The 19,604-nt window shown below is 34.4% G+C and overlaps 4 protein-coding genes across 7 annotated transcripts in view; 2 read left to right on the forward strand and 2 right to left on the reverse strand.

Annotated features, from left to right (window-relative positions):
- Positions 1-2,810, forward strand: part of LOC106099288 — a 121,077-nt gene extending 118,267 nt beyond the window's left edge. For 3 of the 4 annotated variants that reach the window (XM_013277789.1, XM_013277791.1, XM_013277788.1), the window contains 2 exons: positions 71-310; positions 1,059-2,810. In XM_013277789.1, coding sequence (XP_013133243.1) covers positions 71-310; positions 1,059-1,174 — 356 coding nt within the window. In that variant the 3' untranslated portion in view covers positions 1,175-2,810. Of the gene's footprint in view, positions 1-70; positions 469-1,058 lie in introns of all 4 variants that reach the window. The other variant, XR_001225369.1, reaches the window with a different exon arrangement.
- Positions 2,811-3,034: 224 nt separating this feature from the next.
- On the reverse strand, positions 3,035-4,574 carry LOC106099289 (putative serine protease K12H4.7). Its single transcript, XM_013277792.1, has one exon. The coding sequence runs from the start codon at positions 4,493-4,495 to the stop codon at positions 3,077-3,079; it is 1,419 nt and encodes a 472-aa protein (XP_013133246.1). The 5' UTR covers positions 4,496-4,574; the 3' UTR covers positions 3,035-3,076.
- A 700-nt stretch (positions 4,575-5,274) lies between these two features.
- LOC106099227 (intraflagellar transport protein 74 homolog) lies at positions 5,275-8,916 on the forward strand. Its single transcript, XM_013277693.1, has 11 exons — positions 5,275-5,525; positions 5,915-6,041; positions 6,245-6,482; positions 7,012-7,208; positions 7,275-7,451; positions 7,522-7,647; positions 7,735-7,836; positions 7,910-8,215; positions 8,289-8,403; positions 8,479-8,588; positions 8,667-8,916. The coding sequence occupies exons 1-11, from the start codon at positions 5,404-5,406 to the stop codon at positions 8,877-8,879; spliced, it is 1,833 nt and encodes a 610-aa protein (XP_013133147.1). The 5' UTR covers positions 5,275-5,403; the 3' UTR covers positions 8,880-8,916.
- Positions 8,917-9,227: 311 nt separating this feature from the next.
- LOC106099318 (leucine-rich PPR motif-containing protein, mitochondrial-like) lies at positions 9,228-19,414 on the reverse strand. Its single transcript, XM_013277830.1, has 16 exons — positions 19,196-19,414; positions 18,730-19,080; positions 18,013-18,169; positions 17,592-17,701; positions 16,956-17,187; positions 16,484-16,690; positions 15,754-15,967; positions 15,035-15,247; positions 14,012-14,232; positions 13,581-13,757; positions 12,906-13,064; positions 12,228-12,442; positions 11,363-11,536; positions 10,615-10,837; positions 10,103-10,325; positions 9,228-9,528 (listed from the first exon to the last, which is right to left on the reverse strand). The coding sequence occupies exons 1-16, from the start codon at positions 19,327-19,329 to the stop codon at positions 9,350-9,352; spliced, it is 3,189 nt and encodes a 1,062-aa protein (XP_013133284.1). The 5' UTR covers positions 19,330-19,414; the 3' UTR covers positions 9,228-9,349.
- Between the last annotated feature and the right edge of the window lie 190 nt (positions 19,415-19,604).

The raw sequence follows: 19,604 nt of genomic DNA on the forward strand, positions 1-19,604 counted from the left end.
ACTATGAATGTCTCATTAACATCGATATTTAGGGCACTTACATTTACACCCAAAAATCATGAATTTCCAGATGACCCGTACTACTGCGGTCTGCGCGCTCGTGTGCCTAACTTCGTGAAAGCAAATGGCAAGCACGTGCTACCGACGATGACGGAGCGGTTGACGCTGAAGGAGGCGCCAGTGCCCAGCAAGCGCTACAGCGTGGCGCATGCCCACCCTGGGCCCTTCCTGCCACACATGCCGCCCTTCGCGCATGCGCCCATGCCGCCCACAGCCCTCTGGCACGCTCGCTCCTACGAGAGTGGAATCGGTGCGTACGAGCGTAACCCGAAAAAGGAAAAGCTGATGTTTCAATTCTACCCCGACAGAGAGCGAAAGCTGCGCCCCATGGTCATCCAGCAGCCCCGATAGTGTACATAGAAATTAACCCCCGCACTTTAACTTCGCGGACTCTTCGCTGCAGTCCTGGTATAAATCTTTCCGTTTTACGCTTCGCTTGGTAGCACTACGCCTTTCGCTTCCTGTAAGTCACACTGTTATATCTCACTCCACCTCTACAATTCTTCTTCTCGTCTATCTATCTTCTACTATCGCGCTCTGTGATTTTCTTCTGCATTTTTCAGACCATACTCACCATGGCGTTCGGATACCATCGCCAGACTTCGCCATTGCAAGCTTTGCTTCACCCTTTAGTTGATAATTGTATCCAAAACCTTTAACACTTATACTACCGAAGACTGGAAATTTAGGACATGCAATAAATTGTTTTAATGGCATCTAATACTTTATATAGATGTTTACGAAAGTCGCCGTGAGATCGTGATCGTGAACAGCACGATGTAACACGCTTGTAGTTGTCACGCACATATTTATATTCATAGGTCTTTGATTTGTCGTAGATTTATTAAATTTTGTATTTTGGAATGTCAATTTTCGTTGTTTCGATACAGGGATTTTTTAAACTGTTAAATCTGAAGGAACAGTATTTCTGGTGCTATGTCTCTTGTCGGTGACGTCAGTTAGTAACAAAATCCTTATATAAAGTACTTTGTTTTCAGATGGCGAGCATTACGACCCTTACGCACTTTACGGCCGCCTGCCCGTGCCCGGCCGCGGCTTCCCGCCCCCGCCCGCGCCGCACGCTCGCCAAATGTTCATCGGAGAATGGGACTAGATTACACGGGACCTATTAGGAATTAACTCGATTGAATATCGTTGCATCGATGTTGTCGAAATTTGAAATCGATTTTTTAATAAACTATTGCTCGACCACATCGAATCTGATAGTTGACTAGTATGGTCGAAAGAGAGAGTAATTTCGAATCTTTAGTCGGTGCAGACACCGAAGTTTTTTAAGCTAAATGTTTATTCTTGTTTCGCGATTTCAATAATATCGATGTGACTGTATAATTATTGGATAATCTGTAAATACTTGTGCTTCTTGTAAATTATGATATATCAGACGGTCCGTCGTATTCGGATTATGATTCGATGAATACTGGCAATATTATTTAGCGATTACGATAATTTGTAAATTTGTCATAGATCGTATTAACTTACTGTCGTAGAAGCGTGCTTGTTCTATGTTTTTACCATTTTTATAAGTATTGATTCTATAAGTAAAATACTTTGCATAATCGTATTAAATTATCACTGCCAATAATGTAGACGTCAGTGTAGATGAACATGATAATCTATTTCTTGTTTATGCTATTTTCGAAGTAAAATAGATTTTGTAAAGCAAAATCTGTTTATGGTATTTTTAAGTTAGGTATCAATCCTAGTCAATACAGGGTTGGGATGTAAGCAATTCTTTGAAATATCGTTTTTTTGTATACTTATTTATATCAGCTGAACTGCTGGTGGATATTGTAGTTTTGTACTGGACATATTATAGGTTATTAGAATGTAGGAAATAATATTTTTAGATATAGTATTTGTAACTTTATAAAAATTACGATAAATCTCTTTTGTATATAGACTAATTTCGACGATTAGATATTTTATACTTTAGGATTTTTAAACATTGAATTATTTTTGATATCCGTTGATTTATCTTATTTACCAATACTCAAATATTTTAAATATAGGATATATAATTGTATAATTATGGTAAGAATAATAAATTGACAATATCTTTTACACGAATATGAAAATAAATTAAGAGTTTTTGGAAATATTTCCAACGTTTTGATATTGTATGAAGTTGAAATTGTCCAAAATATTTTAAAGGTATTTAAATTTCGAAACTATTTTTGAATAAACATTAACTTGTCTATACTTTGTACTTGTATATTTTTAATTTAATTAACGAACATGTAACATTGGTGTAAATTCAAAATTATATTTTCAGAGGTGCTACACATGTTACCATTTTATTGTAATTTTTATAAGCGTAAAAGTCACATTATTTAATAAAATTCAATGACTTTAAGTGAGAAAATTAAATGAATCACAGAAAAAATATTAAAAAACACAATGGAAATGAAACGGCATTTACGAATTTATTTGACAAAACTTAAACGTACTATTTATTGATTTTGTTTTGTAAATTATAATAAAATTTTATTGAATATTGTATATTAAAAATTAAAAACAATTGAACATTCTAGAATAAACGCTTTGTAATGACGAAAAGTTGGATATCTTTGAATTGTTCGACAGATTAAATAGAAGTGTTGCCCCTGAATTAAATTTGATTGATTAGAATAGCATCAACATCCTCTTCGTATATCGCAGGGTGTTGGTTAATGAGTAACCTATTTTAAGGAAAATATGTATGAGTAAAATATAAAATTATTTCTAATAATGTTCTTTATTTTATTTCAATTCCATATTTTTTACCAAAACAGCTGCAGAGGGTAGGCACAGTATGTGTTGCTCTTCCATACATCTATCAACCATCATATCGGAATCCACTCCTTTTCTAAGCATATCCTCGTTCACACAATCCATCCATACTTACTTCGGTCTTCCTCTACCTTTCTAGTTGATGTTTTCATTACTGACTTGTTTGATTAGAAAAAAAAATAAAGATGTTGTTATGTTTTTAATAATGCAAGTAAATCAAATATATTCAAATGAATTCTCCAACTCCTATCCATTTCTTAATCAAGTCTTTGATGTGTTTTACAGCTTCTTGCAACTCTACTTCGTCATTGTGACTTACAACTAAATCTCTACAATGAGATGCACGAGGAATAATAATAGCTGGAGCGTCATGAGATACGTCTTCTAAAATTCCAATTGTACTCCACGGGTCCATGTCCCCGTTTACAAAGACGACTTTGGTTACATTTGGATGTAAGCCTTCATAAATGTCGTTCACTTTATTTATTCCATTATCTACTCTCGTATCGTTGAATTCAGAACCAAATGCTTTCATGCATAATTTAACATAGTAATCTACCGGTATATTATTCGTAAAGGGTTGTTTACTAGAAGTAGAACTCTGGAAGTATCCGAACTCGGTACATGTTTGATATGTCCAACAAGCGATAAAGCTAGATTTATTTTTGTAACTATAATCAACCATTCTGTTGAAATCGTAGTCGTGACATTGGCTTTCTTCTCTCCATAAATTCGGTTCGACATCAAGTTGACTTTCTATGGTTTCATTAAAATGTTCACAGCGATATTTAATATCGTCAACGCGACCATATTGTACTTCCCCCATAAATTCAGATGTCTTAGTAAGGAAAAACGTTTGTTTGTTTTCTGGTACACTCAAATCAGTATCGGGACAAATATTCTCTTCCTTCTTTAGCTGTTCGATACCATCTTGAGATTCTAATAAGGTTTCGTATCTTTTGAATTTATCTTTTATTTTAGCTAAGCAGTCATTAGTGCCATATTTTTCATATACGTCGTTTACCTTTTCTAGGTATTCGTAAAAATCTTTCTTTGCTAAAACTGGTGCACTACTGGCTACTGCTGCGTCAACCAATTCTGGGTACAATAACCTCATCCAAGCTGCTAAGTTTCCGGAATAAGTGCCACCGATCACAACAATTTTGGCTTTAGAATAAAGTGGATTTAATTTAATTGTTCGTATTAGATGTGCGTTGTCGGCGAGAGATTGTCTTGCGCTTAAATACTTAAAATCATCGACAGTATTAAATTTCAAAGGTACACTTTTACCATAATATCTGTGTTCCGATGCAAAAATCACACCATTCGTCTCTTTTGCCAATTCATAAGCCATACCCCCATATAAAAAACCAGGCGATGCTGCAGCTTCGCCGCCAATAAATAGAATGACTGGGCCATTTGGTTTCCAAAAATCGTTTCTTTTAAAATACTGCATTTTCCATTTACGATTTTCGTTGTCATCAAAATGATCAAGCTTCTGTTCCAACCATTTAGTTTCGTGAACAGGAGGTCCAAACTGTATCAAGGAAGTTACTTCTTTTACCAAATGTTTAAATCGACCGTCGAATACAAAACCACAAATTGGATGTATAAAAATTAATACTTTTAAAATGTTGTAAAACATTTTTAGTTCTAACAATAATTGCCGTCAACTGCTACTAAGGGAATTCCTAACACACTGAGCTATGTCCTATATTTGTCCTTCCTATCGTAATCGGTATTTATGCTAATGCAAAGGAATTTTATCTAGGCCTTTAAACGATGGTGGCAGAATACTTCACATTTCCGAATATTTTGTTTAATGTTTTTACTAATATTTCGAATCAAAACACTTACTTTCTCTGTTGGAATTTTCTTTTGCCTTCTATTGACACGTGTAAATTAAAGCTATGCAAGCTATATATATGAGTATAAGACCTTTCGTACTCAAGGTAACGTAAATCTTTGAAACTAGTATTATATCCTTGCGTCGTATGCATCGCGTAGGTGCACCGCGTACATACAATGATGAATCGTCGACGGAGACACGACGCATGTTGTCCTTTTAGTCACATAGGCATAAAATTACATGGTTTTTGCGTATTTACAAAATATCGGCTAGATAGATTTGCTTCCCTATCTACAGGATCAAAGCGACCTTTACTAAGAAGTAATCGCTAAGAAGCGATTTGATAAACCGCAGTCAGTCGGCAGGTTAATCAACCATTCTTTATTATTCCAGAGGATCTAACTCTGAAGACCTACAAATTCGCCGATAATTTAGCAGAATCTCGAAAAGTTTATCTAGAATCCTAGTTCTATAAATTCCATGCGATATCGCTGACTTTTTAAAGACGATTTGCTATTTTGTTTACTTATTACTCGTGTACTTAGCAATTATATTATCATCTGTTTTTTAACAGTCTGGCAAATCCATGACGTCACGCATATTGTCGTTGCCATAACAACGTGTAAACAACAAAGCTATTGCGCGTGACAATCAAGTCGGTTATTTAATTATTTTACCGTCGCTATAACGTTACAATTATCGTTATGGATTTTTCCGAGGGCAGTGTTGTGGACAGAACGAGCGCGGTCAGACGAACTGACGCCCCACGACCCGTGTCTAGGAGAGGCTATCGAGAATATACCAATACCGGGTCTGCGGTGTCCAGGTAATTTCAACTTAGAATACCGAAAGTAATTTATCTAGGATATGAATACCGAAATACCAGTTTATGGTTGATAAAACGTACCATGCAATTATTTCTATAGAAGTACTTATGTCTTCTATCTTAAGGTGGGATGAATGGTACGTAACAAGGAGGACGTTAGTTATGAAAGTGGAAGAGCACATCGGTAGAGGTAGACCTAGAAAGAGATGGATGGATTGCGTAAAAGGTGACTTCATCAGGTTGAGGGAGTGATGACTGAGATGACGAATGACGGAGTTATGCGGAGGACAATAATTGTGTCGACCCTACGTGAGGAGGATAAGGAAGATGCTGAGAAGTATGTCTTTTACATTCTGATTGCTATTTACTTATTGAAATTAAATACACAGAAGCGGCAGCATGAGACCTACTTCTGCGTACCGGGGTAGCACGGCGTCTCGTCTCTCGACTGCTGGCTTTGGACCCGCACCGCCTACTGCTAGCCGACAGCCAACTGCCATGACTGGATTCTCTATGGTAAAGTGACTAAACCTCGTGATACTTACTGTTAATACTAGCCGAGTTTGTTGCAGATGTTAGGAATAGGTGTCGTATCTGTAAAATTGTACCTCAGACAAACCATTTATGCACCAGCAATTTTTATCGTAACCTCTTGTTGCAGTTTAAGTCAGTAGCCGTGTTTTATAGTTATAATTAAAGAAATAAATCTGGTTATATAGATCGATAGGCCAATAACCCAACAAGGCATATCAGGACTTCGCACAGGAACTGCACGAGGATTCCGAACGCGACAGCTGCAAGATAAAAGATACTGGGAAGAGCTGATGCAGGTCAAGGTGCGTGAGATCAAGGCGGAGATAGCTCGACTAAGCGATAAAGTTGAGTCGGGAGAAAGAGAAAAATCAGCTAAGAAACATTATGAAAAACGAGTACGGGAACTTGCGCAAGAATTGACTGGTAATATTACATTTTGAATTTAATTTCATTCTTAATACTTCCGTCATGATAGATTGTGTAATTTAAAGGCATTTTGCATCAGTGTTTAACATTTTTTTGTGGTTTTAGGCGATAAAGATATAATATTTTTGCCTTTAGTTTATGCTTATTATAAAACGAACAATTGTTCCTTAATGTGTTCTACTTCGAATAGCATATCTTTATCTTTACACACAAAATGCATTAAACGATGAAGGTATTTGTCTTATCATAACAGTAGTTAGAATTACCATTGCAATGTTTGCACTTTATCTTGGCTAAATTGGTGAAGTAAACCAACACACAGGAAATATGAAATGCATAATACATCACAAGCACTTCAAAAATCTTAATTCTTACAGTCTTGTCTCAAATGCAATAATTTGTATGCGATCCTGTGAATTATTTTAAAATTTTACCTTTTAAAATTCCATCAGCTGAAGATCGTAAAATTGTTAGGAATTTCTATTCTAATATACGATAAGACATATACGACTTACACTTTTTATAGATCTACAAGGACGATTATCAGACTATAATACAGCCATTCGTATTACTAACGGAGAAGCATCTAAGCAATCCGTGGAAGAACAAACAAGAGAATTAGAAGTTAGTAACAAAAAGTTGCAGGAAGAAGTCGAACAAGTATTTTTAGAGAAACAAAGGAAAGAGAGCCAACTAAGGCAATTAAGGGAACAAATGGATAAGGTACAGAGGTCATAAGTTCAGTTAACGACAATTTTATTATACATTCTTTATGATAATTTTTAACAGGAACGATCAACAATATCAGTACTACTATCAGAAATGACGCCGGAGCAAAGGCAACAATATAACGAACTTGAAGCTACTGCGGTATCTTTAAGAGAAGAAGCAGAACAAGCTAGATCACAAATCGATCATCTAAGTAAGGAGAAAGAAGAATTTAACAGAGAGATTTCCATGTCTCAGGTACAAGTCAATAATGGTCATCATATTTTACTAGGATTGTATAATGCAAAAAGGTATGTATGTTTTCTAGATAAAGGTGCACTTATTGGATTTACATCGACGATTGGCGACTGCTGAGGAGAAACGTGACAGTCTTAAGAATGAAATAAATAATCGCTTAGATCCACAAGAGGAACGAGAGAAATTGTTACAACAGGTAAGTATCTGATATATTTTTTGGTATCTTTTTCCGTTCGGAATTAAATTGAGTATGAAAAATTAACGATAGACATACTTTTCACAGGTTCGAGAAGACAATGCTGCGATTGCTTCACTAGATAGTAATGCAGCAAACTTAAAACAGCAAATAGCTAAAATTCAAGAGTTGATAGAAGAGGCCGAGCAGGTGATATTATAAAAATGTTTTCAATGGTAAATTTTAAAACTAAAGTTAATACTAAAACAGACATAAATTTCAGGATCTCGAAGAAGGTAATTCCGAACGTCATCAAAAATATAGAGAATTGAAGAAACGAGAAGAAACAATGGACGCATTTTTGTCCACATACGAAGAGAATCTTGCAAAAGAAAAAGATAAAATCGATCAACTAGAGAAAGATATTGTATTCGCATTAGAACATAGCAGCTCCAATATCGACTTAGATCTGAGCGAGATAGATTCATTGAAGAAAAGAGATGGGTATACTATGGCATACGATGAAAGTAAAAAATCTGTGGAGACCTTGATGAAGGATTATGAGAGATTTCAAACTAATCTAAAGAAAGTACGGTTGCTTATTTAGCCATTAAGAAATTTAACAACCAGTAATTTAATAATTTATTATTTCTTCATTTTAGGTAGAAGCTACTCGCGAACGTTTGTTAGCAGAACTACTTACGTTACCTGAAAAAACAAGAGTAATGGAAGAAGAACTTGTGACGCTTTCTGATCTTGAAAAACTGCGAGACGAAGGTCAAAGGATTTATTAAATTAATTTATTGCTAAAAGTTATTAGTTCTAACATAAAATTATTATTTATTTTAATAGGCGAAATACAGAAAAAGGAATTACAAAATGAGCTGCAAGTTTTAAAGGAAAAACTAACGCCTACTGAAAGCGCAGTTTTAGAAGCAGCTAATAAACTGAAGAAAATTCAGGTACAAAATAAACAAATTTTTAAACTTAAAGATAGAGCAATACTTGCAACCTTATTACTTAGTGATTTGTTTTTTTAGGCGGCGTTAGATGGAAATGAGATGTATTCAAAACTCAACAGTTTAGAAGACCAAGTGGCCAATCTTGAAAATAGGAAGAGTATTTTAGAAGAGGATATAGCGTCGATTACTCTTAAAGCTGATTATGAACCAATTAAGAAGGAAGCCTTGGAAGTATTAGAGCAACTGAATCAGAAAATAATAGAAGACCTAAATAGTACTAAAGCTTATTGATATTATTTGATGAACAAATAAACGCGTTTACACATCACTGACGATTTTTTATTTCAATTCCTATAACATATTTCAGTACTTTTAAACTTGTACTAGGTCGGAAATGTCTATTTTTAAACTTTTTTTGCTAGTTATATTATAAATGCGAAAGTTTAGATAGATGGATATTTGTTAGAGTGTGTACCGTAAACTGCTAAACGGATCTCGATTAAATTAAAAATATCACCATCACCGTAAAAAAAATTGACTTGAGTAAGAGCCGAAAAATAATATAGAAATACTTTGAAATTAATTTCTTCACCATTAATTTGAACACTTATATTTAAATATCAAAAGAAAACACAGAAACATTTTCAAAAACGTTTTATTAAATTACAACACAATAATTTAATATCACAGATTCTACATTCACAAGTCAACATATAAATATTAAAATTGACGTCATAAAGTTAAAAAAAAAAACAAATAATTTACAAAGTGGCTTGTCTGGTCTCCTTACCAAGTAGCATAGCGAGGTCTGATGGTATTTCTTTGTTATTGGCCGTGCACAGAGAACACAAGTTACGTACAAACTTCTGAGAGGGAGTGACATCGGCTTCTTGCATTTTATTCCAAAGTGCGAGTCCGTCATTGTAATTATTATCACGTTCTAAAACAAAAAATAACATTTCAGTTTTCTCTATTGGAACGTTGGTAGCAAAAATAACGCATCTAGACAATGTAAATTCGATTGTACAATTATCTAAACGCACCAAAAAGTACAGAAATAAGTTTTTATGAGTTCCGTATATTTTTATATATGATGTGTTTTTAAACAGCGTTATTACTAATTCAATACTTTACCTGGAGGGCTATAAGAAAATGTTAATCTTTCTCTATTAAAATAAGCACTCTAAAGCAGAAACACTTAAGACATTCTCATTCCCACACAAAACAGAGACAGCAGGTGTATAATACTCATGATTGGAGGAGTGAAAGAGATAACACTATACAAAGCTGACATTTCCACATAAATTAATAACTTTAAATGCGAAAGTTTAGATGGTTGGATGGATGTATGTTATTTAATTTGTAGCTTAAACTGTTGAACGGATTTCGATGAAAATTTGCATGTAGAGCATAGTATGGAAGTTCACATATGGCATTTACTTTTGATTTTTTTTTATTACTGAAATAGAATAGCGGGTAAAAGTTAATTTTTAAATCAAATGGAGTTTACTTACGATATACTTCTAGCATCAAATTATATAAATCTTGAACATTGAAGTATCGTAGATCCTTGACGCATTCTGCTACAGTTTCCAAGGCAGACATTTTCTTCTCATCAGCAAATCTTTCGCAATACCTCAATAAGGCGTCTGGATGGAACTTGACCTTGGGGTCCAAAAGCAACTTGCGTAAGGTCCGTTTATAACCAACGTCTGCTAACGCCGCCAATAAAGTAAGCTGTGGAATTAAAATATTATCTATACTAATAAAGAGAAAATGCACCGAAAGTACTGCTTGGATTTAAAATCCATTTCACTGTTGGGAAACTCTATCTTACGATAAATGAGAAAGTTTAGATGAATGGATATTTGTTAGAGTTTGTAGCTTAATCTGCTGAACGGATCTCGATTAAATTTAGCATAGACGTAAAGAAGTCTAGAAGAACACATAGGCTACTCACGTTTGTTTGTTTTAATACCACGCGGAGGGAGTCACGGGCGTAAGCTAGTCTAGTAATAAACCATACCTGTACATCTCCCGGACCATGAACTTTCTTATCAATGTTTAATACTTTCTGGACCAATTTATTCATACTGCCGTTACTCTTTTCGTTTATAATGAAAGTGTCTTCGGAACCGCCGTCTCCCATAGACGTTAATATTTTACACAGCAATTCGTGTTTCAATGGAGTCTTGTTGTATTTATTCGCTAAAGAGACAAATTCCTTTGTAGCCTCTTCTATATTGTTACTGGAAATAAGTTTTATTTGTCGCATTCTAATAAATAGATTTCAAGGGAAAAGAACCTTACTGTCTATAGTAAAAGATGAATGTGATCAATATGACAACTGTTGTGGTTTTTACAATGCTCAAAAGATACGGATTTCTTACCACGATTGGATTGTTTTAGCTTCAAATATTTCGGCATATTTGAAGCAGCGGGGTTAAGTCAGCACACCATGGCGCATGGAACCATGCTTTATCAGTGGCTAAATCAATCCAATCGTGGTAAGAGATCCGTATCTTTCGAACATTAAATTATATTAAGGGCCTGTCCCACCACCGGCTGATAGAGGCTCAGATAGCTTAAAAATGACGTCACTGTCAGATAAGGTAACAAAAATATTTCCATTACATTTACACGTTGGGTTGTCATCAGACCATTTACAATATGTGACACATTATCACCATCAGTGCATGAGCAGTGCAGTTTCAATGTTTCACGTTTACATGGGTGGGAAATATACATCCTTAACTGTACCTTAGTATACATACTTATTGAGATGCACTCGTACAAGTGGTCCCAGGATAGTATTAGTGGGTTTACAGTATCGCAGGTCAGTGAGCAGTGTGAACATGCGACGCGTGCTGTCGGCGGTGCCGCGGGCAGCCACGGCCGACAGCAGCCGCCAGCAGTTCATAGACACGTTCCTGCCGCCTATCACACGTCTGGACACACAGTGAATGATGATAGAACGTCACTATATAACCCCATTGAGGGGCTCGGAGCCTACGAGTGACTAGGCCATAGTCAACTACGCTCTCTGTGGGTTGACTTAACACATATGTATCTTTGAACGGATTATTTCACTACCGACATTAGTCGGTTAAATTATATACATACTAGTTTTTGACCGCGACTCCGTCCGCATAAAATTAAAAAGAAACAAAAGTGAGTAGCCTATGTTTTCTTCCAGACTATTCTCTACGTCTACCCCAAATTTCTTCTAGATCTGTTCAGCCATTTAGGCGAAATTAATATAACAGTGGTAAGGCCCGCTTTAATATCCTTATACTGTAGGGCCGGCTCCGTAATACCGCGACCACACAGAAAACAGGCGTGAAGTGGAAGCAATTCCGCGTACAGTCTGATGAGTGTGGTGCCGGAGGCCTAATTTTAGTCTCTTTCCTTTATCACTATTTTCTTATACGGAAAGGATGGGAAAGGAAAGTGGATTTGACGGCAAAAGGGACGCATAGGAAGGGGAAATGATCTTTTTTAGGTACGTCTCCTCCGTTGTTTCAGGATAGGCAACGCATCTGCAATTGTGGATTATATAGGCAGCAATCGCTTCGCTTTCTCGACAAATTCAGCTCTCTTGTTTACCACCACATAGTATAAAAAATAGTTAAATCTTACCTATTTTTTGATTGTTCGATAATCAAATCGAATGCAGGTTTTATCTTGTTCCTATACACCATTAAAGTAGCGAAATCGATGATTTTAAACTCATCTAGAGTGAAATTAGGGAATGATTTGTTTAGTTCGACGAGCTCGAGCTCCGCCGCCTCTAGTTCGCCTAACTTCACGTGTAGGTCGAATATAGCTGCTTTCATACCCGCCGATAAGAATACCTAGAAAACATCGCTACTGGAATTTCATCAGCTTTAACAAAACTGAAGGGCTTGAAGTCTAGCCTAAGTCAGACCTGATTAGGTCATAAAACGCTGACCCACTGCGGGTTCACTTTACAAATATCTTTAAATTTATTTACAGATACATGTATCATGATGTTTTCCTTCAGCGTAACATCGAGTAAAAGTACAAATAAAATTCGAATTCGATAGAAACACATTTACTTGTAAAAATCTAGGGTATTTAGAGTTGCCTAAAACATGTCGAATAGATTATGGTAGACGAAGGGAAAGAAAATCACACACATAACAAGAAAACTGCAGTGCAAAGAAAATCTTGTGTTTTTTTTAATATTGACAAGAAGTTATAATGAGATAGTGTACTTGAATTTTACTTAGCAATTATAAAACATCATTAAGTTGCCCGTTATTGCATTATTTTACTAGCAATTTAAATACTTACCCCTTCTTTCTTACACTTGTCAAGTATTTCCAGTGCGGCGGGCAAGTTGTTCTCTCTGCAGTACTGTTGCAGTAATTTCCGTAATACGCCGCGTGTGTTCATACCCTTAGCCTCTAATTCATTCAGATGTGCCCTTAGAGATAGTTCATTCATGTTTTTCTACAAAAAATAAAAAAAATCCTTTATTTTTATTTTTTCTAACAAGTCTTGCTGTGGACGTTTTGTGTAATTTTATAAGTGGCCCTTAACAAATATATATAGTAGACTAGCTTTTGCCCGTGACTCCGCCCGCGTGCAATAAAAAAGTAAGTAGCCTATGTGTTCTTCCAGACTATCCTCTACATCTAAGCCAAATTTCACCGAGATCCGTTCAGCCATTTAGATTAGAACTCTAATAAACATCCATTTATCCAATTTTCGCCTTTATAATTTACTAAGTGTTGTCCGCGACTTTGCCCGCGTGAAATTAAAAAAAATATTAAAATATATAGCCTATGTTACTGACTGATAGCGTAGCTTTCTAATGGTGAGAGAATTTTTAAAATTGGCTTAGTAGTTTTTGAGTTATTTCAATACATACAAATTACAAACATTTCCTTTAATAATATTAGTACAGTACGATAGCACTGAATAGCTTCTTATATATTGACATAAAAGAAAATTAAAAAAACTTACAGGATGTGGCATTTGCTGTACAAATATATCGCTTTCGTCTATCAGTCGTTCATCAGTGATATCAATGAGGTTGTTCCTAAAATTCTCAGTAGTATCTGCATCGTAGATTTCTGGAAGTCTAGATATACAATAGTCCGCCGCGGATGTCGATATCTTAAGGGATGTTTCTTTTAAAGCCTAAAAAATGGATTCATTAGTACAGGGTGTTTCAAATATGGTTCAAAAACAAAAAAGAAACAAAAAATTATGTTGAATTCTGTACATATCTAGAAGTATTTTGCAGATCGAAGATATTTTACAAAAAAAAATTAAATTTATTACACTGTTATTAATTTATAGTAAAATTAACTTTTTCAATACTCAAAGTAAATAGTAATCAAATAATAATAATAAATTAATAATCCATACTGTATAAAGAATTTATTACTAACCTGTACAATAGCCATAAAATCTGATAAATCCTCTTTTACTTTCTTATGCCTCATAAAAACACACAAAAACCTTCCCACCCAGTCTTTATTTTTGTCTAGAGCTTTAGCAGTGACATCTTCTAGAACATGTATTGTGGATTTCACATCCAAACTGATTAGGTAACCTTTTACTATAGATCGTAATAGTACATCCGCATCTACTTTCCCATCAAATAATTCACCTATAAAAAACACTTTTATTACACACTAGCTTTCGCTCGCGACTCCGTCCGCGTGGAATTAAAAAAAAAAACAAAAGTGTGTAGCCTGTGTGTTCTTCCAGACTATCCTCTACATTTATGCCAAACTTCATCGAGATCCGTTCAGCCGTTAAGGCTACAAACTCTAACAAACATCCATCCATCTAAACTTTCGCATTTATAATATTAGTAAGATTGCATGTCTTAGAGTGTGCGCACACCTTTGACTAAACTATCGCACAACTGTTTTGTCGCCCCTTGATTCCTATGAGCTTATATGAAGGTGCACACTACTCGTATTTTAGTTGTGCAACTAAACAATTTAATTGCTGAGAAACAATAGACAATCGTACACAGTTGTGCGATTGTTTATAGAGAACTAGCTCTCGCCCGCGATTCCATCCGCGACTCCATCCGCGTGGAATTAATGGATGGATGGATGTTTATTAGGGTTTGTAGCCTAAACGACTGAACATATCTCTATGCAATTTCGTAGAGATGTAGAGGACATTCTGGAAGAACACATAGGGTACTTGATTTTGTTTTTTTTTTTTAAATCCAGGCAGACGAAGTCGCGGGCGAAAGCTAGTAGTCTATATATTCTTCCAGGCTATCCTCTACAGTTTTACAAAATTTCATCGAAATCCGTTCAGACGTTTAGGCTACAAACTTTAACAAACATTGATCTAAACTTTCGAATTTATTATATTAATATGAAGTTTTTTTTTTATTTATTTTTACAGGGAAATATGAAGTATAATTGAGAATATCTAAAAATACTTACAAATTTCACTAGCAGCTCTCACTTGTCCTGTATTTAATAGTGTTTCCATCATCGGAGTGAGTACAGTGGAGACAGACAGGCCGGTGTCTTGAAACTTCTTCATCAAGTTCTGCGGAGACGTGAAACTGACGTATGGTAAAGTGTAAGTCATGATTGTCTCATAGTCTGGCTTCACGTCCATTTTTACCATAGTAGATAGTGTGTTCATTATACCTATAATACATTTAAATAAAAAAAAATGCGTTAAACAAAGGTAAATGTCGAAAATAACCTCAAATTTTAGTTTTGTTAGTAGCAATTCATGAATAAGTAAAATAGTGTTGTCATATTGAAACATATAACTAACTATCGCCCGTTATTCTGTCCGCGCGGAATTAAAAAACAAACTTAATATATGTGTTCTTCCAGTTTTTGTTCTACATATATGACAAATTTCAGCAAAATCTCTTAATGAGTTTTAGAGATAGTAACAAACATCCATCTATTATTTCATATTAATATTAGTAAGATTATAAAATAATAGCTGTTGCACGCGACTTCGTCTAGGCAAAATTAAACAATATAGCCTATGTTACTCACAGATATATTACCTTTCTAGTGGTGAGAGAATTTTATAATTGGCCTAGTAGTTTTTACATGAATCGAATACATACAAAAATACAAATCTTTACTTTTTATAATAGTGTAAATTAATAAAAATTTAATTGTATTACACAAACCTTTTTCTCCATATGTCTTTGACATGTGAAGTAATATAGGCCAGAAATAATGTGGTCTAACTGGCATGCCCATTTGTTTCATCCGAGTGAACAAGTCCAAAGCTAAGGGCACTTTGCCCAGCTGTAGCGCTGCTTCAGAAGCATTCTGTAATGCTATAGGATTTCTACCTGATGACATCAGTTCCTCAGCTATAAGAGTTATCACACCAGAGCCCTAAAAGATGCACAAATGCTTTAAATCTGTAAACCATGCTTGACAAGTAACAATTTGTTGAAGATTTTTCCATGTGTTGACAGATTTGAACATGGATAAGGCTGACTTAACAAACCCACATTTCAAATTGTTTATTATTGAGTAAATATCACTTTACTTATTTCCACCAATTATGAGAAGATATAAGAATAATGTTTAAAATTACGCTAGTCTAAAATAGACTAATCGGAAGATATGAGAAAAAAAACTTGAATTTTAACAATATTTCAATGATTTTACAAGTACCAAATGTTTTACTTTACACTTAATTATGCTTTACCAGCTTTCGCACGTGATTGCATATGCGCGGAGTTAAAAAAAAACTTTTTAAGTAAGCAATGTACGCAGCCAAACTTTGTCGTATATCTGTGCCAAATTTAATCGAGATCTATTCAGCAGTTTAGGCTACAAACTCTAACAAACGTACATTCATTTATACTTTGACTATTATAATATTAGTAAGTAAGAGTAACTTACTATAGATGCCTTTACACAATCTCTGACCAAGCTTCGTCCATGCAAACCTTGGTCATCTTTGGGGCCAAATGATGGTAACGGAAGACATTTGTATATTGCCAAAGCAGCTATAGGCTGATTTTGAAACACCAATGATGTTGAAACACTCTGCATATAGGGTGTTATTGATGGTGTTTTAAGAATTTCTTCTGGTAGGAATTTAAGAACCTGAAATAAGAAAAACACAATAAAAAAGTTAATAACTAGCTGTTGCTCGCGTCCTCGCTCTCGTGAAATTAAAAATATAGCCTGTTACTCGCTGAAAACATAGCTTTTTATTGGTAAAAGAATTTTTGACATCAGCCTAGTAGTTTTTGAGTTATTAATACACACAAAAATTTAAATATTTACTTTTTATAATATTGGTATACTTAGATATACAAAAAATTTTTAGTATTCGAAAAATACAAATTTAGATAAAAAATCAATTTACCTTAGGTATAGCATCATTCAAGCCAACTGCAGCCAACATTTTTACAATTTTCATAATATGAGTTTCACCAAATTGGATTCCGTGCTGTTTGGCTTTCTGCATTTCATTTAAAACAAGATCTTGCTTCTTATTAAATGCGTACGCTCTGATAGTAGCTGTATATGTGTCTGCTGAGGGTTCGAGTTTTAGAGATTTCATCATTGTTAGAACTTCTTTAATGTTGCCTAGATTACTGGAATAATACATAAATTTTATGTTAATGAGAATGTTCAGATGAGTGTTAGTTTGTAGAAATAGATTAACGGATTTCTATGACATTTGGTATACATGAAGAGGTTAGTCCGGAAGAACACATAGGCAAATTTTATGTAAATTTTACTTTCCTGATTATATTATATTCAATTGGAATGCTATACGTTTTTCACACTAAAACACAAAATAGGGTAATAGAAGCTTACAAAAACAACACAGTCTAAAGCTGTTCAGATATTTAGTTCTGCCAATTTTAACTGAAGAATTGAACTGTTATTATTCATGTTTAGGCAAAATCTTAACTGTCAGTTAAAATGTGACTTAAGGCAACATTGATAGTAGTATTTCATAGAATGTCATGAATATGTGTCTGTAGAAACTTACCCTGATTTTCCTTGACATATAATCAAAGAATTAAAAATCTCTTCTGTTGCAGGTATTTCTGAAGATTTCATATTTGCTATCACCTCTGTTGCTTGGTTTAGATCTCCAACCTGAAATTAAAAAGTATTACTTACAAATACAAATACCATAACATTATTTGTAGTAGCTAATATATCTGTGTACATATAATAAAATTGCAGTGTCTGTAATATCAAAAGATTTTTTTTTGTCTGTCTATGTGTCCGCAAGCCGCGTTTGTTGTGGGTAATCTCCGAAATGACTGGGTCGATTTCGTCCAGACTTGCACTGAAGGGTAGCTGATATATAGACATTTTTATATATATTATAATTTAATTTTTTTCCTTTTTATTATAATAGTTTCTGCTTAAAGCTTAGTTATAATTAACAATTTTATATTTACCTCTCCGAGAGCTCGAAGTATCAACTCATAAGTCAAAATATTAGGTTTTACTTTACCCATTTGTTGTATAAATGAGCTAACATTAAGTGTTCTGTTATTGGCTATGTATACTTTCAACAACTCATTGTAATGAGCAACATCAAATTCTGTATGTGGCCTGAAAGTAATGTTAGGAATAATATTAGTACCGTGCTATAGAATTGGCGCAACTCTAGATTATCGGCATAAACGGCACGTCCCTAGCTGACAGCTGTCAATGTCACTAGAAGTATGGATAGATTGGCGCGTAACTTGAGTCTTGACGAGAAGTATTGCTCTGAGTTAAAAGCGACAGAATCAATTAAATAAGTTGTCTAATAGTAAATACATGTTTCAACACTTATATCAGATTGGTTATTTTACATCTGCGCTAGATTATAACAGCATTTTGTTAAGCCATTTACAAATATGTAGTAACACCCATACATTCAAACTTGTGCATTTATAATATTTGCATATTTTGTAGAAAGTCAAGGAAGTATGAATGAATAAATAATGGGTTTATTTACTTCTAAGACTCCAAGTATATCGAAAAAGGTAGTACTAGAAATGTAACTTTGGTACTTTCATTAGATAATACCAAAAATTCTTATATTTCCTGACTATCTTAAAGTTGTGTAATTTCTTCAGTCAAGCCCGCCCATTAAGCTGTAGAAGATATTGAAATAAAATACTCACTTTAATGCCATCCAAACCTGTTCAAGCAAATCCATTCTACATGATGGACTTTCATCGGGTAGTAATTCTGCACAACAACTGATTAAGAGCAACCCTTGCTTTTTGGTGGAGAAATTTAATTCTTTCACCTTGTTTATCACTCTTGTAAAATCATTCTTGTAAACTCTCCTCTTCTGGTGTATGTCACTTGATAAACCAGCTACTAATTTTTCTAACAGCTCCTCCGAAGCCATTGATGACTTGTATAGTTTAAAAGACTTATCATTTGGTGAATGAGAGATACTATCGGGTAATACATTATCCTGGTCAGTAACTTTTTCGGATATCTTGGTACCATCTGTATTTATAAATCTGTAAATAATTAACTTTATCATATGAAACATGTAATAATTTTGGGATTAATATATGTAAGGTATAATTAATACTAAATTAAAATAATACAACGTATAAGAAAACAAAACATAACCTGTATTGTTCGTTTCTAAAACAATTACATACCGTCGGTGGCCTTAAACCGACAGTATGTTGAGTTGTTTTAAGAGATAGTTTTTTAAGCAGTCTATATGAATTCGGAATATATATACATCGCCTAAGCAACATTTTCTAATTTTTTAAAATAACTTAAAGGAATTTAGACCAGTTTTAAAACCATTTAAGACTTGTTTTGACATTGCCATTTGCCGTTCGAGTTGACAATTGACATTTATTTTTTTAAGTATTCTAAAATCAAAGTATTGGCATTGGTGGTCCCGATGTCTTTGGAGAGGCTGCAGGGCACGAGATTTTGTGCCTATTTGATTATTGTCGTTTGGACTCTGACAAAACGATTCCTTGCAATTTTTTTGCTATTTCCTTCATCGTTTATTTGTAATATC

This window comes from Papilio polytes, unplaced genomic scaffold, assembly GCF_000836215.1.
Source record: "Papilio polytes unplaced genomic scaffold, Ppol_1.0 DF824135.1, whole genome shotgun sequence".
Taxonomy (NCBI): Eukaryota; Metazoa; Arthropoda; class Insecta; order Lepidoptera; family Papilionidae; genus Papilio; species Papilio polytes.